Below are 24,831 nucleotides of genomic sequence, written 5' to 3' on the forward strand. Positions count from 1 at the left end.
TCCAAAGAGAAGAAAGTCCTGCAATTTTGTAATTCAGTATTTATTTTTAGTAATGTAAATGACATCATAGAAAAGTTATATCCCCTACATATTATTCTATGTGCTTTAAATGTGACACCTCAGACTACTAACTCACCTATCCACTGTGGCTTTATATCAGAAGGGACAGTCACAATAACTTCTTGGAGACTGCCAACTGTTACTAAAATATTTGCACTGACAGTATCAGATGCAAGCTGGGGAGTTTGGGATACTACCTGCAATAGTGACATCTAGTGGCTTCTATGACCTACTGCATCTCTTTCAGGCCGAAACTAAGGCCTAGGTTGTAAGCAATAAATATTTGTTGACAACATAAAGGTATTTATTACATGAGTTCTGGAAAAGACCCCCAGAAATGTTAAGGTTTAACCGCCTACACTCAAATCTTATATTGCTCACTAGATTAAAAATTATGACAAAAGAACTATTGTGATTTAAATCCTTGCTTCTACAGGAGAAGTTGCTAGAGAAATATGTTGTTTTGATTGCGAGGGGTGCAGTATGTCTCCAAGTGATGTCTTAGGTGAGATGTGTTTTCCATGGTCTGCTCTTCAGTACCCCTCACCCACAAACCCAACAAATATGTGGCAGCCAGGTAACCCTGCCCATACCCCCTGTACAGTGTCCAAATGAAAGAGACAATAAGCATTCTCTCCCAAGAATCCTGGGACTGGGGGAATAAAAAAAATAATGCCATGTAGCTGGAGAGTTGAAGGTAGAAGTTTCCCATGAGGTAGAGGGCTAGGCAAAAGGGCCCTGTACACAATCAAGTTCTGAGGAATTGGCCAGTGAAGATACAGACAAAGCTGGCAGGAGAGGAAAGAACAGACTCAATATCCAAAAAGAGGCCACGAAGCATGAGGGAAAGAAAGGGAACTCAGTGGAGATGGAAGAGGGCAGGGGTGACTGCCCTTGTTTTCTGCCCTTCGGTGGTCCTAACTGTTCTTTAATTTAAAAAAAAAAGTCACAGAGTCCTGGCAGGTTGGTTCAGTCAGTTGGAGCATCGTCCCTTACACCAAAAAGCTGCGGGTTCGAGTCTGATCAGGGCACATACCTAGGCTGTGGGTTTAATCACTAATCAGGGCATATATAGGAGCAAACCTATTGATGTTTTTCTCTCACATCAATTTTTTCTCTCTCCCTCCCTCTCTCTCTCTAATTAATAAAAAAGTCCATATCCTCAGGTGAGAATTAAAAAAAAAAGTCACAGAAATAACTTGAGTGATTTCCTGGGCACAAAAATGTCTTGATTTCTCTTAATTAACATATCCTCTTTCTTACAAATCTGAATTGCTTCCATCCTGCATTATATTGTAAGTTCTCTTGTTGCCTGTCTTCCCTATTTCTCGCTAACGCTCAACAGCCCTGAGAGAGGGCTTCTTGCCTGGAACTATGAGATACTGGACACTTTGCTTCATATCATTGCATTCAAGACTCAGCCGTCTGAGAAAAATATAACCTAAGGATTCCTTTGGTTTTTACTCAGAAAGGCCCAGTTCATTCTCTACTGGTGCTTGTTTAGGGTCAAACTGACCACATCCACGCCTGCTACCCACCATCCATGCCTCACCCTGCCAAACCTGCTCTCCCCTATATTGCCAATTTCCTCCTGGTTACCCAAGCCAAATACTTAGGAGTCAGGCTAGGTCCTCTCTCATGTCCCATATCCAACCTGGTGTCATTAAATCGGTTTAACTTAGAATTCCAGAAGCATAGATCTTAGCCACTGCTGCACACAAAATGCTGGTGTCCCTAGAATTCAGATGTTGAAACCTAACCTCCAATGTGATAGTGTTTGGAGGTGGGACATTTGAAAGGTGCTTCCTTAGGTCATGAGGGTGGAGTCCTCGTCAATGGGATTAGTGCCCTTGTGGAAGAGGTCCCAAGAGCTCCCCAACCCTCCCATCCTGTGAGGGCACAGCCAAAGGACTCCATCTATTGGCCAGGAAGTGGGCCCTCACTACACACGGAAGCTTCCAGCACCTTGATCTTGGACTTCCCAGCCGAGAACTATAAGAAATGAATTTCTGTTGTTCATAAGCCATCCAGTCTCTGCTATTGTGTTACCGCAGCCCAAAAGAACTCAGAAAGCTATCAACTGGCTTTGTGCAGTTTTCTTACAAATTGCTTCATTCCTTTGGCCTAAAATAGAAATTCTTCTTAGAGGGCTAACACACTAACTCTAATCAATTCTACCACCATTCTTGACAATGAAGACCAATGAGCATTTTTTCCCTATTGTCAACTAATATAGCTATACATCAAAATTGTTTTAGTCTTAAGTCAACATTTATTTATCCAACAAAAAACTCGACCAGATAATATGTCAGGCACTCTGTTGGACATAAATATAAAAAAAATGTGATTCAAACAACTCATGTTTTAAAGAGACATACTTTCAAATTAATTACAATTAAATAGTATGCATACTATAATAAATGTCTTGATGAAAAATATCAGGAAATAGAGGAAGACACAATGAATGCTGCCTAAGTGATGAGAAAAGGATGTGAACCTTTGGAATCAAATAGATATCACACACACAAAGTGTCAGGAGAATCATTTGTGTCTGCTGTTATGAAATAAGAAGGAAAAAAAACCATTCTAATACATGATTTATGGATAAATGATGTGACTGCATGTAAAATGTAAATAAACACCATTTCCCAGCTTCTCAGCACCACCCCATAAAACAGTAGCACAATAGGGCAAAGATGAGATTTGGTTTTCCCAAGAGGAAGGTGGTGGGGCCAACAATTCTTGAAATTCTTCCATCGAGAAGACCCGGAAGCAGAGTGGATGGATTATAGGCTGAACTGTCCTCAAGGTCACCCCCACTGACCTGTGCCACACCCACAGCCACAGCATCCTCGGTGCACATCCACCCCTCATAATAATGGTGGGGAACTGGAAACCCATGGAGAGAGGGAGGTCTGTGGGAAAATCTTGCTCACTAGCCGAGGTAGGAGAGAACAAATGAGTTGAGAGTTTTTCCATGGACCAGAGCTAAAAGGGACAAATGACCATGGTCACTCTACATTTGCCCTGTTGGGCAGGTGTGTGTCTCAAAATTGCCACCAAGCCAAGAGGACCCAGAGGACACACCATTGCGCACCAACAGCATTTTCTGAAAGGAACAGACAATAATATTCAGGGCTCCACATTCTCTCACCAGAACCAAGGCCATCTCAGCAGGACGGTGGCCATCCTGTTACCCGAATCGCCCTTCCTCCTCTCTATCCCACCAGTCATCACCCTTTCAGAGGTCACAGTCCCCAGAACAATATCAAAAACAGTCATTTTGTGTCTGAAAGGAGAACCCAGAGATGAGAAAGAGGGAGAGCCAAGGCATGGAAAGCCTCCTTTATTTGGGATGCAAATTTGCACCTGAGGTGTATTAAATTAAGGGACTTTCAACCTCTCCTTTGGAGATGTTATGCCCCATATGGGAGAGCCACTTTCCTCCTTTGGGGTGGAAATATGGCAATTAACATAGTGATATGGAATTTGAATAGAAAATAAATTGTGCTGAATCTCACATATGGTGTCCTAAAAATGTCCAAAATTATGTCATCCAAAGGAGGGGAACGGGTGGGGGGAGGGGGGGGGCTGCAATTAGATAGATGAGGAAGAGGCAGTTGAGAAAACAGATTAATGATGCCTTTGACACAATCAGCCAGAGAGGAATATTGGTTTCCATGACAACCAAACCACTTAACCTAAATTAACAAAGCTGTTAAAAAAAGAAAAACTTAAAAGACGGGGAGGGGAGAACCCAGCGCATCCTCTTTGGGGAAATTAAGTAGCCGTCCCATCAGCGCCTGTGAGAGGTGTGTGTTAACTACATATCCGCAGGGTATGTATTCTCTTACACTCTCTGGTTCCCAGTAATTAGTTTTCAGAAGCAGCCCAGAGATGTTGAGAAATTGTGGCTAATTAGTGCAGTTTTCTGATAGAACAGCCTTATTATTATTCTGGTGCAGCCTGAGCTAGACAGCAAGGACTAGGAATAGACAAAAGGCTGCTTCTTGCTTTTCCCAAACTTTGTGGTCGATGTACATACCTGCCATGCTCACATCTTCCTGGAACCACTTTCTCAGAATTCAGCAGGTCGGGCAGCATTCTGGAATTGTCCGGAGCAGAGAATAACTGCTTTTACAATGAAGCACACAGACCATTCACAATGAGGCAATCACATCAAATAATAAAATGTTTATGCAGAATCTAATGTCCCCTATGTAAGGAAAGGAATGGTACTTTCCTGAGTTGCTCTTCAGACAGTATAGGAATAGCCCCACATTCCCCCAGGTCTCGGGCAAGTTGGTCTAAGTCACAATGGACATGTATTGGGGTGACTAACAGAGAGGAGAGTGGAGAGGGAGCAGGGCTCATCTTCATTAGTTTCTAATTCCCCGTTTCTTTTTTTATATGTATTTTTTTATTGATTTCAGAGAGGGAAAGAGAGGTAGAAACATCAATGATGAGAGAGAAACATCGATTGGCTGCCTCCTACACGCCCCCTACTGAGGCTGGAGCCCGAAACCCGGGCATGTGCCCTGACCAGGAATCGAACCATGACCTCCTGGTTCACAGGTTGATGCTCAACCATTGAGCCACACCGGCTGGGCTAATTCCCCATCTCTTAATCCTACATCACTCCTCCGTTTCAGCTGAGCCTGAAGATGGCTGGGGAAAGGGGATCTTTGTTGGATGCCTCTGGGTTGTCTCTGTTAAAGTCATGTCCAGTATGGATAGCCTACGGCCAACATAAATGAGAAAGAAAACAATAGGAACCCTAATAATATTGAGTGCACTGTCAAGTTCTAGCATTTCTTATAGGTGATAGTTTCTGCTGATTTTATAAAATATATACACATAAATATTATAATCAATTAAATTCTGTTAAACCCCTGTTAATATGTTAAATTTTTTGAAAAATACATTAGGGCTGTAAAAAAATAAAACTCAAGTTTCTAGCAAATTAAAATTTTATAATTAAATCTAAAAAATAGAAAACATGCACATTGGAATTTAAAAAAAAATAGCCTGGCCCTGGTCGAGTGGCTCAGTTGGCTGGAGCATCATCTCATACACCAAAAGGTCAGGCCACATCCCCAGGTTGCCGTTGGATCCCCAGTCCTGTCAGGGCATGTGGGGGATGTGTCTCTCTCACATCAATGTTTCTCTCTCTTTGCCCCCCTCCCCCCCTCCCTTCTACCTCTCTCTAAAAACCAATGGAAAAAATATCCTTAGTGAGGATTAACAACAACAAAAAAGAGCAGCTTTGCAAGATGGGGACTTCCAATACCAAGGAAGGGGGCAGACGTCACTGAAACTACCCACAACCTTAATTAAGGGCTTTGTGTGGCTTCTACTCACCCAGCTGGACACTGCCATCTTCACGGCAGCTATTGCCGGGACTGGCATCCTCACTCCTGTCCCAGCCGTGGGGTCGCCTGAAGGAAGCTGCCCTGGTAAACACTTCAGGCGCAGATGCCAGGAACAGCCCCGTGAGCTCTCACCTCCCACCTGGCTGGGGCAGCTGAAGCTGATGTGGGCTGAGGGGCAGGCCCACAGTCCCACAGGCTTTGAATTCCAGACAACCTTACTGGGATCCAAACTAAGCTCCTTCTAGTGCACCTTCCTGAGCTGAAACTTGAATCTAAACACCACATTTCTAAGATGCCCTGCTGCCTTAGATCTGGGTACAGATTCAGGCCGATGCCCAGGTCTGAAGGCAGAAGTGAGACAGACCCCCTCTTCCTGCCACTTGAGGGGGTTCCTATCAGCAAGCCAGGCCATGGGCAATGCGGAATGTTACTGAGCAGGGGTCTGGGGGCCGTATCTAGAGAGCAAATGACATTCTGACACCAGGATCGCAGAGACATGGCATGTTGTTGCTGTTTTAACTCAAGGTTAAAAAAATCCTCCTCCTTCCTGAGTAGGTCCCCTGCCAGGTCCCTTCGTCCATGCTCTGGAGTCATTCCTGGAGGCCCAGCCCAGATCCTCCTTGTCCAATCCCTCTAATAATTTTGTAAGCGCCTCATTTCTTGTATGAAAGCCTTTTCTTCTTAAAGTATTTGGAATGATTTCTGCTGGATCTCCACTGATATTCAAATAGCAGCAGCAACTACAACAAAAAGATCTACCGTAAGAGAACTAGAATAGGCTTATCTCCTCAGCAATCCCCACATGAGCTAGCCACCTTGCCAGGTAAAACCATCTTGCCTGGCCACTGTCCTGGAGGGAACTGCCTCTGTCGCCATTTGCCCCTCTCCACACCCAGGCTGACTCATCTGTCAAGTCTGAAGGAGCCTTCTAGGCTTTTCTGCCTATTCTACACGGTCCTCCCATAAGGCAACCCAACCTGAGGCCCACCAAGCAGAGGTAAGTCCGGTAAAGGACTCCTGACACCAGTAACCAGTCAACACATACTGAATGCTCATGCTTTGCCAGGGCTGCTCATTAAGAACCTACAAAAGTTCTGAAAGTCCGTGCATCAGCCAATTCTCAGCAGTAAGGGAATCATGCAGAGGACCAAGAGGAAGCCATCAAGTTGTCCTGGAGATCAAACCTCTGTTGCCTTTGAAAGAGGAAGGGAGCGCTGCAGTGTTTGGCTCCGGCGGGAGCACAACGGAAGGTGTGACAAAGCGGACTTAGCTCCAACACCACACCGTGGCCAGTGCTCCCTGTAGATTGCTAATGTCTGAGGGACAGATTCAGGTCCTGAGAATGAATGAGACTAGATGTCTGAAAGAGCATCCCACCTGTAACTGTCTCTGTTCTATAGATGAGCTGGGCCTTCTCAGAAGTTTCCAAACCTAAGACTTCTTTCAGAGCCCCAGTTTCAGTGACAAGATACACCAGGCATCTATTTTTAAAAGAAGCATTTATCTTTCTGCCAGCTAGTCATGAAGTCGCCTTTAGGGGTCAAGCTTTGCCTGATGTGGCTTTAGGAAGATCACCTGGTTGACAAAGGGTAAAGGAGGAATGTATCCTGTCCGTACTAGATAGAAGCTATGCATAAATCTGACAAGGATTAGAAAAACAGAATCCCCCAAGGCAGATGTCAGAATGTACATATTTCGTACAAGATTAATGAGCACCATCAATATTTACATGGCCTGCTCATGGATCAAACTTGTAGGGGGAATATGAGAAACGTGTGAGAAGCTGGACAAATACTAAGGAAAGGGAGATTTTGTAAATAATTATGTCATCATCATTTTTTAAAACTCTACTTCCCTGAATGAAGGGTCCCATGTCTCCCCAGAGAAGCCACTTAATGGACAAAAGGAAGAGTATTAGCTCCATCCCTACACTGGTTCCATTCTTATCTCAGTGTTCACCCAGAGCTTGCCGAATAGACACTTTCCCAAATAACATGTATTTGTTTAATAACGGAAGGGACGTCAGGAAATAGTTGGTATCCCAGGACTTTAAAAGATCACATACTTGTAATGTGGGTTTTAAGAAGCTTTCGTGTTATAACCAACTTCAGGCACAGGGGGAAAATATGAAGAAAACACTCCCTCTCTTAATAAAGAATAATACAAAGTCTCTAAAATACTATTAAAATGACTTTACTTTTCAACTCAACACAGAAGTGCTCTGTTTAAAACTATTAATAGTTTACGAACATAAACCGTTGAGTAAAGAAAATGGGAACTTTCAGGGCTAGAATGAGCCCTTACTATTTTCCGTTGAATATTTGGATAGGAACGATTCTTGGAAATGATCACAAACAAAATAATTACTGGCTCAGTTCTAAATAGATTTGCAGTCGGTTCTTTTCGTGTTATTTTTGGCACTGGCTGGCATGTAGTGTTGATACAACTGGTTTCCCAGAAAACATGATTTGTGGCACTTTGCTGCATTCTGCTCAGAGACTATCTGAGCCTTTCAAAGCTGGGCTAAAAATGCACCGATCTTCCCCCTCACAGCTGCTTCTTGGTAACAGTGTCAAATCTGCTTAATTAAAATTTCAGATTGTATACTTGGCTTCTTCCCTCCCCCCATCCCCCAAAAAAGCTCTAATGACACCCTACCTTTTAGATAGATGGGAATCTGCAAAAAGCCAGATAAAGGCCCTGTTTCATAGGAAGAGCTCATTTTCACGTTTATGCTTCATATTACTCAACTATACTCCACACTCCTGCCCATGGGTTCCACAAGGCACACTTGATCTTTTATCCGTTTAATACCATCCTCGGTGTTTTGTTTTTACATCAGCTCAAGTTTTCTTTACTTCCAACCCAAAGACTCATAACTAATATGTTCCCAAATCCACCGACCTGCTCATGCCAACAAACAAAAGACAAACGTGGAAGCAGGGGACACGTTGGGAAAACCATGGTGGGCCGGCCCAAATGGGGATGTGGCAGACAAGCTGTTCACCACACCCATTTCCTCCTCCCCAGCTCTCCAGCTAGGCTACATTCCTTGCCATATATATATATATATATATATATATATATATATATATATATATTGATTTCAGAGAGGAAGGGAGAGGGAAAGAGAGATAGAAACATCAATGATGAGAGAGAATCATTGATAGGCTGCCTCCTGCAGGCTCCCTTCTGGGAATCGAGCCTGCAACCCAGGGATGTGCTCCCACCGGAATCAAACCCGGGGCCCTTCAGTCTGCAGGCCGACACTCTATCCATTGAGCCAAATCAACCAGGGCCATTTCCCTGCCTCTTTGACAGGAGGCCAAGCAAGTTGACTAAACTTGAACCAATGGAATGTGAACAGACGATATGCATCCCCTCCCTCACACAACACTCCAGGCTTTTTCCCCTTAGGCAACTTGATGCAGAAGAAGTGACCATAGCAGCCATGCACTCAAGATGGCAGAGCCACAGACTGAAAGAACCTTGGTTACTGAAACACAACATGAAAAGCCACCCACAGGCAGGAGCACCAGGTTAGAGATAGATGGTAGTTCACCCTGATGCGTGTCGGGGGGGCAGTGGGGGAAATATTTTATGCTGGATTAGCCCTTTGTGGTTCTTGCATGCCTCCTCCTTTGATCCTCCTTAGAGCTGAATAAGGTTGTGGAATTATCCCCACTTTACAGGGGAATTAGTCAAAGTTCAGAGAAGTTGCTGGGAAGGGCAAATCACATGCCACTACCCAGCCAAGTTCAGTCTCAAATGCAGACCTCGGTGTGGCAACGAATGCTAAAGATGCCTCCTTAAACCAAATCTATCAGCAGCTAATCTAAACCTCAGGACTATTAGAGTCTTTTAACATGAACAAGAAGGCACTCCTTCCACAAGAAACTGTACCATCCCATTTATCTCTTCGTGCCCAGTGCTCAGCCAAGAACACGGCATAAAGAAGGGCCTTTAACAAGAAACAAAAATTCAGGTATACATTGCACTGCAATTAAAAATAAGCAAAATAGATGTATGTATATTTTTCACATGTAGACAAACCAGAGTAAGACTGATATTCCACCAAGTGGAATGTATTTAAATAACAATTCAGTTGTATGTTGTAGGTAAACCAGTTGTAGCAATAAGTAAATATAGAATTCTGAGACTATCTGGCAACTTAAGCATGCATCTACTATGCAGGGTATTCTGTAATACTAAGGAATGAAAAGAAAACATCGACTTTCAAGTTGGGATGATTTATTTGCACTTAAAAATACAGTTTCTGCCGAAACCGGTTTGGCTCAGTGGATAGAGCGTCGGCCTGCGGACTGAAGGGTCCCAGGTTCGATTCCGGTCAAGGGCATGTGCCTGGGTTGCGGGCACATCCCCAGTAGGAGATGTGCAGGAGGCAGCTGATCGATGTTTCTCTCTCATCGATGTTTCTGACTCTCTATCTCTCTCCCTTCCTCTCTGTAAAAAATCAATAAAATATATTAAAAAAAAAAAAAAAAAAATACAGTTTCTAAGATGACATCTGTTTTCAAAAATGTTAAAAATAGGCCACAGGGACTGTTATCTTCATGATGAAAATTTATATCTCATATCAGCATTAGCCTACAAATCATAGATGACAACACTAACAGAAAACCAGCAAGCGAATTCTCATTTGGGAACACAGTTTTATAGTAAAAATATCAGAACTTCACAGTTTTCTCCTTCCTTCTTAACTTATATCGACAAAATGCTTTAATAGCTACACTCTTTCACTGTCTGGTACCAGATCCAATGCCTACTTGATCAGCAGATGGATGCTACTAACACATTCATTCGTCTTACATAGAACTCGAACATCTTCCATTTCTAAAAGTGTCTTGCTCTGCAAAGCCGTGATGGCCGGGAGTGGGAAAGAGAGAAACTAAGTTCAAATGTGATGAGAAAGAGTGAGATAAAATGCCGACGATTTTTACTAAGAAAACATTGAATTATGAAGCACGTACAGGTAGCTTTGATGATTCAACAGAAAACCATACATTGATTCACAAAACACTATGGCCTCTAACTATTCTGGTTTAATTCAAATCAAAATGAAAAATAAATATTATCAAAGAATCTCAGAATCCCCCCTACACAACAAGGTTAGCATAAGTGTTTTAGGTTTTTATTTTTAGATCACACAACAGGTTTACTTTGTTTGTGTGTTTTAAGGCAAAGTAAAATTTCCCAAGTGAAGTACCTACAAAATAAATTTGCTTTGGAAGTAAATTTCAGTAATAAAATAATACTTCTCACTTATTAAAATATATATTTTGCTTTTACCTATGATTTAGCAACTTACATAAAAAAATTCAAGATATCTTATGAACATTTGCAAATAAATATTTTAAAACACTAGTACATAAGTAAGTCAGCTGGTATTCATTTAGGTGTTTGGATATCAATAGTTAGCAAAGGGAACAAATAATAAATCATAAACTACTTAGTTATAGAATTGTCCTCTAACATCATAAGAATGCAAAACATTGTTGAGCATGAAGTTTTCTGAACAGCACATATCAATGAAACATGTGTTATCCTTTTGCAAATCTTAGTTAAATAGAAGCCAATAGTACTATTTTTTAAGACATTAAATTAATAACCCAAGATTTCTAGCGTTTACCATAATCTCTCTTTTCATGTAAATCATTTTTGTAAAAAAACAAATCATTGTACAGAAAACAATGTTTACTATGAATAATAAAATCACTTCAGAAAAAAAGTGAACTAATGAAAACTGCTTTAACTCATTTACTATGCCCAAAATTGCCACCTGAATACTTGGCTCCAATAAGAATAAATTAAAATGTCTGTTGCACAGCAAAAGAAACCATCAACAAAATGAAAAGACAACCCACTGAATGGAATAAGATATTTGCCAATGATACACCCAAAACTTATAAAAAACATAAAACTCAAAACCAAAAGAACAATCCAATTATAAAATGGGCAAAGAACCCGAATAGACACTTCTCCAAAGAGGACATACAGATGGCCAATAGACATATGAAAAGATGCTAAATCTTACTAATCATCAGAGAGATGCAAATTCAAACCATAATGAGATATTACCTCACATCTGTCAGAATGGCAATCATCAATAAAACAACAAACAACAAGTGGTGGAGAGGATGTGGAGAAAAGGGAACCCTCGTGCACTGTTGGTGGGAGTGCAGATTGGCGTAGCCACTGTGGAAAGCAGTATGGAGTTACCTCAAAAAATTAAAAAATGGAACTGCCTTATAACCCAGCAATTCCACATCTTGGAATCTATCTGAAGAAACCCAAAACACAGATTAGAAAGAATATATGCACCCCTATGTTCACTGTAACATTATTTACAATAGCCAAGATTTGGAAGCAGCCCAAGTACTCATCAGTAGATGAGGGGATAAAAAAGCTGTGGTACATTTACACAATGGAATACTACTCAGCCATAAAAAAAAAATCTTACCTTTTGTGACAGTATGAATGGACCTGGAGAATATTATGCTAAGGGAAATAAGTCAGTCAGAGAAAGACAAGTACCATACGATTTCACTTATATGTGGAATCTAATGAACAAAATAAACTAACAAACAAAATAGAAACAGACTTATAGATACAGAGAACAGACTGACAGCTGTCAGACGGGAAGAAGGGTTGGGGAACTGGGTGAAAAAAGTGAGGGATTATGAAAAAACCTCATAGACACAGACAACAATATGGTGAGGAAAAGGGTGGTGGGAGGAGGTAGAAGAGGGTAAAGAGGGAATAAATGGTAATGGAAGGAGACTTGACTTGGGGTGGTGAACACAATTCAATGTACAGATGATGTATTATAGAATTACATATCTCCAAGCTATATAATTTTACCAACCAATGTCATCCCAATAAATTCAATTTTTAAAAATGTCTGAATGATTTCCAAAGCAGGGAGAGGCATCTCTTCTGATTGAAAAAGACCTTCCAGCCTTTCAAATGAACATAATTCCTTATAAACTGAAATGATAAGCGGTGACCTTTAACATGTTCATTGTATCCAACTTCTCTGGCTATCGGTTCTGTTACACCGAGACCAACTTTTTCTCCCTACATGGTACCAGACTACCAATAATTAAAACCAATATGCTAGCAAATATCAAGTAACAATAAAATGAAAGTCCCTGCCTGCATGTGTCAGCATCCCTTATATTCATCTTTTAAATTATGTGTTTCTAAGAACTACTGGGTTAACATACAAGGTATATTAATATGCAACAAGTCTTATTTAATGAAGTTTGGTATTCAAGTCTCTTGAGTTTTCCTAGTAACTGTCCAATCTTTAGGTGTCTGTGTGACTTCTTCGTTAGTGAACTATAGTGGGGTGCCTGCTTTGACTTTTCCATGCAATGTCAAGTTACAAGATTGCTACACATTTATGAACTGGACATAATGGGGTTGGACTTCCTCTGACGCTATGTCTACCACTCCCTTCAGATGGATCAGGCCATGTACCTGCTCAGTCTTCTCCATCCACTTAAACAGTCCTTCCATCATTTCTTCCTGTAGTTCCGACATTATGAACAGACTGGTGTGGGTGTCAGCACCATCCAGGTCAGACAGCAACTGCTCAACACAGAAGAGTCTCTCCTGGTAACTGCTGATGTGTCCTTTTTATTACATTTCAAGTTCAACTTTCTGAAGTAACTCAAGCTAACAGGTGTACAAAGGATAGAACTAGCAACAAGGAGAAGCAGGAACAGGGTTTCACAATAAGTGCTTGACAAATAAAGAAAAAATATGTAAATAATTGGTCTGGGAAGGGGAAACAACCAGGAGGAAATCCCGCATCCCTGAGAGAAGAGTGTAAAGCTTGTCTGTTTAATATTTGTTTGGTGTTTTCTGTCTATTTATCTATCTACCTGTGCATTTGATCAAGAAATGTCTAACGAGATTAAGATATGTCAATTATATGTGTGCATTTTACTTAGGTATCATACATATTAGGAATAATAATAGGCAGCAAAGGCATAAAATATATAACTTTAAATAAACTACCTGCCAAATTATTCCGTAAGTGGATAACTAGTACCTAAAATTGTAAGTGGATAACTAGTACCTTAAAATCTTTAAATAATATTGGCCTAGCTGAGGTAATGTTGAAACATTGATAATATAGAGGAATGAAAGTTTCAGGGATTGAAAATTTTCAGAATAATGTTAAACTTATAAAATATTATTTTAATCATAAAGTCTACTAAATCCCAAAGTTGAGAGTCACTTTCTCTACAACTCTAACAGTTTGTGATGTTGCATCTGAAAAGTAGGGAAAATCAGATTAAAATAGTAATCTTAAAAAAATCAATTCTCTTAATTTAGTATGTAAGGAGGTCTGGTGGGTAGGAAAGGAATCATGTTCAAATGTGCCAATGACCTTGATCATCTGCAGAACAGGATGAAATGAAAGTTTATGGGTACTAAAGCAGAAAAGGTAAACCCCACCAATATATATTTGAACCACAATTGACAACATGGTGACTGGATGATCATATTAAAAAGCCAGAGCTCCGGGCAGCCCAGTATTAGGAGACCCCTAAATAGAACTGCAGCATGTCTGAGTGCTCCCCACACTCAGCATCCTTCCAACATGTGTCACCAGCCATGTTTCAAGTGCTCAACCGCCACATGTGGCCAGTAGCTACCATACTGTGCAGAGCAGGACTGAAGGAGAAACAACACTGTTCAGAGATCAGGGAGGATGAGACAATTTTCCAAGATCCACTCCAGGCCTGATGAATCCCCAGATCTTCGGCATCAAAATGATCACTGGAGTCTCCGTTAACTCGTTTTCACTAAACTTATTTGAATTTTTGATTTATAAATACTTAGAGAATAGGAAGAAACAAAAATATTTTTTAAAGTCAATGGAGAATTGAGTAATTCCAGTTGGTCACAAAGACTTTTTTTTAAATAGTTGTCTAATGTGCAAAAGCAGGAAAGCATCTATTTGAAAACATCAACAGACTCATTTAAAGAAATGGGTGAGAACTGGAACCATAATGAGTATTAATAGCAGAGGCTATTGGTGCATATCAAAATGTAACTACCTTTAAACATAGCTTCAAAAGAGGAAACACTTTTCTTTGAAAGGGGACAACTTTCATCTTTACACACATCCCACCGATTTGAAGCCCTACTCAGAGACTGATGGGGTGTTTTAACCTCAAAGTTAAACCATTAGCTTCCAGGCCAGGTTGGAATGTTAATCACAGAGCTCTGCTAGACTACAACTTTGCCAAAGAGATGGTTCTGCTGTTGGACTGTTTCAGTGACTTAAAATCTTGGACGCTGATTGATCTGGAATTTACCTTGTTACAGTTTGGACCCACTTGCCAAAGAGATAGAAAATCAATGGACTCTCTTTTCCTATGTAACTTGGGCCTTCTTGTATCCAGGAGAAGCACAGAAACATTAAAATGTCCATAAAAGAGCTTATGCAGTTAATCTTCTGTTAGTTGTCAAGCGGACTTCATGCCTACATTGTCACCGTCCTACCAAGCATAACCTCTACTTGAGTCTTAAAATTACACAGCACCAATCAGAACTCTGGTTCTCCCTTTTTTTTTTTTTAAAGAAAGGCAATTAAACCAAGAACTCCACAAATTGCACAAACTGTCAGACACGTTGGCAGCCCAATTCTCCCACATATGCCCCTCAAAACATTAGATAAAACATTGTCACTTCAGTACTCATTCTATAGAGAACACCCTGAATCACAAACTAACTCCAAAAAATGCAATATGAGCTGATGGCACAAGACACTGGTGTCATAATATCTTAAAAATGGCAGGAAACAGATTAATATTTGTACCGTTAGTGATATTACAGCACTTAAAAATCCATTGGAGCCCTAACGGGTTTGGCTCAGTGGATAGAGCGTCGGCCTGCGGACTCAAGGGTCCCAGGTTTGATTCCAGTCAAGGGCATGTACCTTGGTTGCGGGCACATCCCCAGTAGGTAGTGTGCAAGAGGCAGCTGATCGATGTTTCTAACTCTCTATCCCTCTCCCTTTCTCTCTGTAAAAAATCAATAAAATATATTTTTTTAAAAATCCATTGGATAGATTAACCATAAAAACAATAGGAAGTAACAATAAAAATAAAATTTAAAAAATAACTAAGTGAAATTTTAAATAGATATGAATTACTTTTATATTTTTTATAATGCAGAGTTCAAATAAAATAAAAATAACCACTATTGGCTTTTGTTTTCCTTTTATACCAAAAGGGGAATTTTTATTACTGACTTTCACTGACTTACAGCTTCTCACAGAAATAATGTGGATGTTTTTACTTTAAAAACAATAATGCTACCAACGCTCTTCTAAGGAATTATAAACATTTTCCACAGTTATACAAAAAATAATTATTAAACATGTTTTCCACTACTAGTTGTAATGACAGTTTCTTTTATTTCCTCTTTTGTCTGGACCTGCAGTAAGTTACATAATGCATTTAATAGCACATATTCAGATCTTCCACCATACCATCTGACTCGAACTGTATTAACATCTTCCCTTGGAAATACATTCTCAGTATTGGACAAATACCTTAAAGAAAACAAGGTAAACACCTGCGAGGACAGGCTCATGTCACAGGGAATAAGTAGCAAGAAATAAATTTGCAATCTGGGCCACTGTCAGTGTCAAATACATGAATACATTGAAAGGTGATAGAATTTCCATGCTTTTCTACTTTTACATCAGAGAACACAGACTCAGCCAATACCTCTGTACTGATACTATAATGGGTGCATAAAAACCATGATCATTACAACTCATGTTCATATGGCCTTTCACAGTTCACACAAAGCCACGCATATGACTCTGCATTATCTGACTGAGCCCTCACAAGCACCACGCTCTGTGAGGCTATCCCCATTAGGGAAACTGAGTCCCAGAAGAGGTGAATGGCTTGCTGCAGGGTGAGGAACTACCAACTAATAAAGATGAGCTCCTGGCTCCCAATCTTAGGCGGTCTCTGTTAAACTGCATAGGCTTCCATGACAAGTTAGTCTTCAAAACAGAGACAGAAATAGGACAAAACCCTGACTCATGGATTCCCAAATTGTTTTCCTCGCTCAGAATACAAACTGGTCCTTATTCACAAAACATACATAATTGGGGGTTGGGGGTTGATGACTGAAAAATAAAAACATACTCTACGTGGGAGTGACTCGGATTAAACATTTTAACATTGTTTGCTGAAAATAAATACCTAAAATACTGACAGTTCTAAAACCGAAGGAGACCTTGATAATCATCTGTTCTTTTTCCATTTTACAGAGAGCTGGGGCTCCATCAAGGTCACTCTGGTAGCTGCTAACCAGTAGCAGAGCCAGGACCGCATGGAGTCGGACTCTCTCCCACTCAATGTCCCGATTGCATTTCCAAAATGAAAGGACTAAACACAGTCCAGATATTTACAAGGAACCGTCACAGTGCTAGAGAGATTAGAAAATTAGATCTTACTCACGAACATCATGAATGTAAAAATTATTAATATTTTACATATCGTTTAAAGCAGCAGGAACTTTGCTTCATATAAGAAAAATAATCAATGTATATATATATTTCAGGCTATCATTGCTAAGGATATTGTCTAAAATATAACTTTTTCTTCCCTTTAGATACACATTTTTTAAATTTTTGTTATTATAATAGACTTAAGTACATTCAAAAACAGGATAGTCTCTCAAAAATGCCACCACATTTAATTTACATGATGAATAAAAAAAAAACACTAACAATATTTCACCATCTCTGCTAGATACAGGTCTTTTCAACCTTTTAACTACATGATCCCATCCCTGTTCACACCACTGCCTATCTTTTTCAGGATTCTTCAGGAGGTTATTAAGCTATTTCGACTGTAAGTGATTTTATTTCCCCTCTGAAATTTAAATTCTAGGCAACAAAATAACTCTGAAGTTTAACTGACCAACAAATCTAAAAATGGCTCAACTTGTAAGCCATTTGCTACTTAAACAATATCAATTTCCATATTAAAAAAATAAATAATCTGATTAGACTTTATTGTACCTGTGAGTCCTTTCAAAGACTTCCCCTCTCCAATTGAAACCTAATATGAAATTCTTTTTGAAGAGGCAAAATATAAGAATTTTCTAGATAGTACTGAACATTATTCCATGGAGGGGGGGGGAGGGGAAACATTCACGTAGAACAACAGTAAACCACACACATGATAGAAAATATTGACAATAAAATTATTTTTTTCTCTCATTCACAAGATCACTTTTCCACTTTAATACAAGGGCTAATCTATAGCAGATGTGGGTTAACGGAGGGGCAATCCATCCATCCTCCAGGCTCTGATCAGTGTGAGGAAGGCTTTCTCCAGAGCTGAAGAGCTGCCTGAATTCTGAAGTGCAGTCTAGACTCCATGGAGTAATCTTTGTAGTTGTTTCTAAAGACAATAACAACAAAATCGAAATGTCAAAAGTTCTTCTATACCCGACCACCACCACCATCCTCCCCTCCTCTCATATTCACTCATTTGCTTTCAAACTTGACTATGCCTAACAGTCAATATTGTTAAAATGTAGATGGCGTCCTGTGAAGAGAGGGGGATGGCAATATTCTTTGTTTCTAGAAGTTTCCTGGTGAGGACTTAAAAGTCAGACTTTGAGTACCAAGTTTCTACTTCACTACCAAGCCGTTCACAAACACCGCAAGAAGATTATGAGGAGGGCTTAACAATGTCGTGAACTATTCTTAAACAGCTGACCTCCTTTTCTGAACTGGAAATGCTAAGGCAGCCTCATACAAACGAGGCGAACTTGATGGATCACAACTTCCTCCGAATAATTATCCTGAGACTCCCATGAAACAACAACCGCAGCAAAGACAGCAGGATTACCCTGTGATACCAAAATCACTTACTCCAATTCTCACAGGCAAATAGCAACGGTTTGGCCAATAATTACTGTATAGCAATGTCAGAAGGGGCCAGGCCATTAAAATCCACAGATGATGTAAAAACTTTACTGAGATCATTCATGACTTCTCTTTGCTAGAACTGTTAAGAGTGATCAAAGTGGAATGGCTTCAACTTTGGGCTCCTGCTTTCACCCACTGCTTTGGCCCATGGGTGAGCTGTAACTTCTTTCTTTGCAGTGGCATTTCTTTCTTTCCACAGCCCTTCATTCTATGCAGATCTAACTACTACTTACTGGTAACCCTGAAAAGGGTTATTATTCATAGTAAGGGTCATTATTCATAAGCTAAATCAACATCTTACTAGAGTTTACCAAAGGATATAATTGAGTATTTTCCTAAATGTCTGATCATAAATTTTAGCACCTTTGCAAGGCTCCTACTACATAAGGGGAACTACAGACAATTGTCCTGGAATTACTGGGAAGATTGTTTATTTGGCATCATCAGCACTGGCTTGAGTTAGTGGTCACTTTTGATCACTGCTGGTCTTATTTTTCAGTAGTGAATTATTAGTCTTTCATTTTCATCATTACAAATTTGCCTTATTATGTGCTACTTAGGTAACATTAAATATGTACAAATAATGAATACTTGGAATGATAGTATTTATAGTCCCTAATTTTCCATGAGCTACATCTCATGACACATATATGTCAGTTGAAATATGTCATTATCACTCCCAAGAAATTAATTTTTTAAAAGTGATTTATTCTCATATCTCTCATTAACAAGGAGAAAAATGAGGAGGAGGAGGAGGAGGAGGAGGAGGAGGAGGAGGAGGAGGAGGAGGAGAAAGAGGGGGAAGAAGGAAGAAGGAGGAGGAGGAAGAAAAAAGGAAGAAGGAAGAAGGGAGGAGGAGGAGGAAGAAGGCGGCTTCCTTGGCTCCACCATGCCCCTGGAGCTTCTGCCCCATTATTGTGTTTTCAGGAAAAACATCCTGAAAGAGTTCAAGTTCACTTCTCTAGTCTCACTTTAGTGGACCTCTCAGCAGCTAGCTTTACAACTAACCACTGTCTTCTTTTAAACACTTTGTTCACTTGGCTTTCCTGGATGTCATCCTGACTCAGTGGCTATTTCTCCTTACTCTTATTGTTTATTCTCATTAAAGTGATGCCATATCCCCAGGCTGTGTGCTGGATCTCTCTCTCTCTTATTGTTTATTCTCATTAAAATGATACCATATCCCAAGTCTGTGTGCTGGATCTCTCTCTCTCTTATTGTTTATTCTCATTAAAATGATACCATATCCCAAGTCTGTGTGCTGGATCTCTCTCTCTCTCTCTCTCTCTCTCTCTTATTGTTTATTCTCATTAAAATGATACCATATCCCAAGGCTGTGTGCTGGATCTGGATCTCTCTCTCTCTCTCTCTCTTTCCCAAAATGACCTCATCAAGTATCATGGCTTCAAATACCTCTGTGTCTGTGCTAGTGACTTTGAAATCTCCACATGTGGCATTTACTTTTCCACTGAACTCCATGCTTCTACAGTTGACTGCCAACTCGCCATCTCCATGTGGATACCTTGTAGGTTCCTCAAAACATCATGGTCCAAACAGAAGTATTTTTTATCTCCCCAAACCCTCTAAGGATTCCCCATCTCAATAAAAATGATGATTCCCCATCATCATTATTGACCTAGTGGCTCCGCTCCCTAGCCTGGAGGTTACTTAGCTGTGGTTCCAGACAGGAATGTGCCCCTCGCAGTCTTCTGCTGACTGATCTCAGGACTGGCTCTGCTTTGGCAAATATCAACTACAACATCAACTCCTCAAGAAGACCTTCCAGAATCAACCCAACCTAAAGCCACAGCCGGGTACTTTGTATCAGAATGTGAGTCTCAGCAAAACACATACCACTGCTATTTTTTTACTTGCTTATTTAATATCTCCCTCCTACTCAGAGAGCAGGAACATTGTCGGTTTATGTACAGTTGTCTCTCTAGAGCAGGGGTCCTCAAACTTTTTAAACAGGGGGCCAGTTCACTGTCCCTCAGACCGTTGGAGGGCCGGACTATAGTTTAAAAAAAAACTATGAACAAATTCCTATGCACACTGCACATATCTTATTTTGAAGTAAAAAAACAAAACAGGAACAAATACAATATTTGTATTTGCATGTGGCCCGCGGGCCGTAGTTTGAGGACCCCTGCTCTAGAGCCTTTACTATGCTGGGCACATAAGAGGTGCTCAGTGAATATTTGCTGAATTTGAGTAAATGACCAAACCAGCAAACCACTAAGCTATTCATGGCCTAGATCTACCCATGGCATTCTCTACCCACTGTAAGAAGTGTTCAGGACAAACAGACCATGATCACATGTCTGTGAGCCATTATGTAGTAGAAATGATAATATGTGCTTCGAAATGGCCAGAGTAGACAGAAAATAGAGAGAGCCAGGGGAAGATTCAAAGAGCTTCTTCAAGGAAATTAGAAAAGGTCAGCAAATCATTATCAAGTTTATGGCTAAATCTGGACTCACCCACTTATTTCTATACCATCTCCTGTGGCTGCTTTTGATACCATTGAGTAGCTGCAGTGGTGACCTCACACTGTAAAGCCAAAAATACTTTCTATCTGGCCCTTTAGGAACAGTTTGCCGACCTCTGATATAGAATAGATTAGACTAGATATCTGTCACACAGAAGCCCACAACCACAGCCTCTGTAAACGGTCACAGGGCCAGGCACTCAGAAGGTTGAAAACAGCACAATCGCAGCAAAAGCCATGAGCATAAATGAAGCATAAGTTAGCAAAGGTAGCGTTGTAACTACCTTTCGTTCATGTTTTAACTTTTAAGTGTGCATGTACCATCACTGCTGCTGTAATGGTACGGACATTCCTAACTCCACTGCCACCCCAGAGGAGCTGCCATCACCACTCACCTTGCAGTTTCCAGGACCTTAAAGGCCTTGTCAATGTCCCCTTGGCTTTTGTACAAAAACGCCAACTCAAACAGAGTAAATGGCACCAGGTAGTGATCAAACTTCAGCAGGTTTTCACTAAAAGAACGAGTGGAAAGCAATTCAGTCTCAACAGAACAAGAAGGGTGTCATTCTTTTTCAACATACATATTTCAGCATTCCCCATTTCCCATAAAACCGGTGTTTAGCAGCATGATTTTCAGAGAAAAGCTGTCATTATACAAAATTTACTCAAAGGATCTAATAAACTACAGCAATACATAGTATGCTTTTACTATATTAATCTCTTATTTTACTCCTTAGTCTGAACTGGATTATTTACTGCCCCTTAGGAATATGAACACATATGGGCTATAATCTTCAAAGCCTAACCCTGGAAAGGACAAGATCATACTCCTGAACATAAATATTTAAAAATAAGAATGCTGTATTATTTTTTATGAAGGGTCACTTCGACTTGTTACGTCTTATGCTAAAAAAAAAAAAGACAATAACTTCTGTTTTCAGCAATATTATAAGAATTCTCTGACGACAAAACATCTGCAAGCACTAAAAATATATGAGTAATACACTTTCAAATGCATAACTCAGCTCCCACGAACATAAGGAAAATTCTCGAACTGAAAACAACACAAAACCAGAACTCTTTGTGTGTGGATGCCCAAGCAGTCCGGGTCCACTCCAGTCTGAACAATCGGGGCTCAGTGCTTCAATGTCCATGGAGGAGAGGAGGCCTTGGCCCACGGGACAGGGAGCAGGACTGAGACCTCTACACAAGCTGGGGCCCTTGAAAGGCTGCTCCATCAGAGAAAGGGAAGATTAGAAAAAAAATCTCTGGCGCAGGAGGAAAACACGGGCAGTTGGCTCCTAGGCCTCTGCTCTAGGTGGAAAGTAAAAGCACATTCCTGGAGAAATTAACAACCAATAGGCCTGCCCTCACATGAGTTTGCAATTCAAGTTTACATTGCCCAAAGGTCCAAGAACCTCGATGCCATGAAATCAACATGGATGTGGCCCTGGGCTGGCAAAGCCGCCTGGGGACAAAGACAACACTCCTGGGTTCTGTTTCCGGTAACACCGAGTCAAAGGGTGGCAGCAAGAGAAATCACTTTCCCACAGGAACTCCCAGAGCCACAGTTTGCTCTCCGCCAGTGGGTTTCCTCCTTTGTTTACCTTTGGATGACATGAGAGAAGCACAGTTCCGCCTGCAGGGGCCGCTGTAAGTTCTTCAGGCAGCACCCCTTCAGCAGCTTCAGCAGGCACTCGTCGTCCACCAGGTAGTCGCTGCAGTCTTAAAGCAAACGCACAAACATCACGCACAAGCACAAAAATGCTTTTTCAAAATCCCAATTCAGAGGAAAGAACGGACACTAGTTATTGGGCTACAAAGGGATCATTTAAAAATAAAAATAAAGTTTTTAGCACGTGTTGTGCCTCACTAAATAAAACGCAATGAAGTTATTTTAAATTAAGTGGACATTGAATTCACTACATTAGTTTATACACCATGTTATGAAGGGGTTCACTCCGTCCACTTCAACCTTTTCTCAGGGGCTCATATTCTGAGTGATGTGCCCTTAGAATAAGAGCAGAGTCTCTGAACCCTAAGTAAGGTGGGGCTGAATGAATTCCATAAAAAGTTAAAGCCACGAGGAGCAGGAAGGCTGCGTCCTCCTGTGGTTCTGGTTTCTAACTGTGTTGGCTTCATATGGATGAGGACAGTACTTCCATATGGTGAAGCAGATGGCCTTCTACCCATTAACGATTCAGAAAGCAAATCCTGAATTGTTTATAATTTATCAATTCTCCCAGGCTATGTTCTTTTGGGGGGAAATTATATTATAAAATTAGATAAAATGGTTCTGAAGTACATGCAAGGCACCTCAGACCCTCACACATTTCTAACTGCTTGAGGCTAATGGAATGGTTTTCCTTTCGCCACTTTTCCCCTTTGGAGAAGGAGGCTTCGCCCCCCCCACAGCCCAAGGCTAAGGGTAAACAGAAGGAGCAATATTATGTGCGACATCTATGACAAAGGTAGCTGTTTCACAGCAACCACTTTTGAGTTTGGGGGTTTTTGCAAGTAAGATGCAACTAAGAAGTCATTCAAAGACAGACTGATAATTTACACATTTCAGGCTGTGACAACACTGTGTGTGTGGGGTGTGGGGGGCGGGGGATGGAAGGGGGAATGCAAACCAAATTAATTAGGCCCTGGGAGTCCCTCATATTGAAATCCTCCAGGTTTCAGAAAAAAGCTCAGAAACCACCCTTCACACATGCTGATGTTTTACTTTGTAAGCTGCTGTCTATGGGAGGTTCACGATGCTGTGTAACCAACTAAAAGGGGATCCCTTTACTTCCAGGTGCTGATATTCATCTCTCACTCCCAAGCTCTGATGGCTCATTCGCCAAGAAAAATCACAGATATCAATACCACATTACCTTTCCTATGACTTAAGAACCATTTTTCTACCAAAGAGGGGGAAATCTATGTATGCTTCCAATCATAGATGCTCACTGAAATATGCATTCAAGAAACAGTATCTTTCCAGGCCTACAACCAAACCCTTAGGTTCCATGCTAGATGCTAGTTTTTAGCATTGCTTTTGTGCATTTTATCGGGTTCTCTGTAGGATTTTCAGATAGTGTGCGTTATCAGAAAATTCCGGTGTTTTGTAAACAATGGTTTTGCTGAGAGGAACAGCCTTAACACCATGCAACGCTTAAGTATCAGTAGAGCCACACTTTGCTTTTATTTAGGTCATGAGTTAGGAATATGGGAAATAGGTTCAAAAATACCAACATTCCTCCAAAAACCTTAGGAAGCAAAACCATTATTTCTTCAGACCACAGAGCAACATCTGTCGGCTGATTATTTCCCCTTAAGATGTCAATGTCTATCACGATTCTCCAGCTCATGGGTGAGTTCACGGATGAACATTTCAACAGTTTCTATTTTACATTCCAAGGAAAGGATGATGCCGCCCAAGCACATCATCACAAAAGATCTGCACTTTATAAAACAGAGGGTAGGCAGAGGAAAAAGAAGTGTGAGGCCCAGGCTCCAAAAATGTCTACACTGAACATCTTAGAAGCTAGTTGAAATGCACCAAAGAAAAAAACTGAAAGTAGATTCAGAAAGTGAGAAGTTGTAAGGAAGACTTTTCCTTTTCTGTCACTCTGATTATGTTTGCTATGTGATTTCAAGTTAACCACAACTAATAGTCAAACAAAGAGCTAGTATATTTATTAACTTCTGGCTCCATGCTGAATGTAGTTGGATTTCAAATGAAACGCTCAGGTAATTCATAGCAAACACTGACTCCAAGCAAATCACACCGAGTATTTTTCTCCCTTTGAACAGTGCTGCCCCTGGGTCTCTGTGACCAGCCTCTCAGGCTATGGCACTGCCAGCGTCCGTCACCTGCACCCTCTGCCATCCTTTACTTTAAGGACACCAAAGGTAGA

At 40.7% G+C, this 24,831-nt stretch overlaps 1 protein-coding gene across 2 annotated transcripts in view; it reads right to left on the bottom strand.

Moving 5' to 3' along the window:
- Positions 1 to 15,868: 15,868 nt before the first annotated feature.
- The window catches only part of TTC39B (tetratricopeptide repeat domain 39B), a 116,245-nt gene continuing 107,282 nt past the window's right edge, over positions 15,869 to 24,831 (bottom strand). For both annotated transcript variants that reach the window (XM_070431701.1, XM_070431702.1), the window contains 3 exons: positions 22,534 to 22,651; positions 21,322 to 21,438; positions 15,869 to 17,905 (listed from right to left, as the gene is read on the bottom strand). In XM_070431701.1, the coding sequence (XP_070287802.1) occupies positions 17,815 to 17,905; positions 21,322 to 21,438; positions 22,534 to 22,651 (326 nt within the window). In that variant the 3' untranslated portion in view covers positions 15,869 to 17,814. The remainder of the gene's footprint in view (positions 17,906 to 21,321; positions 21,439 to 22,533; positions 22,652 to 24,831) is intronic.

The sequence above is a fragment of the Myotis yumanensis genome, unplaced genomic scaffold, assembly GCF_028538775.1.
Source record: "Myotis yumanensis isolate MYYU_CA2020_CCGP unplaced genomic scaffold, mMyoYum1.0.hap1 SCAF_12, whole genome shotgun sequence".
Lineage (NCBI taxonomy): Eukaryota > Metazoa > Chordata > Mammalia > Chiroptera > Vespertilionidae > Myotis > Myotis yumanensis.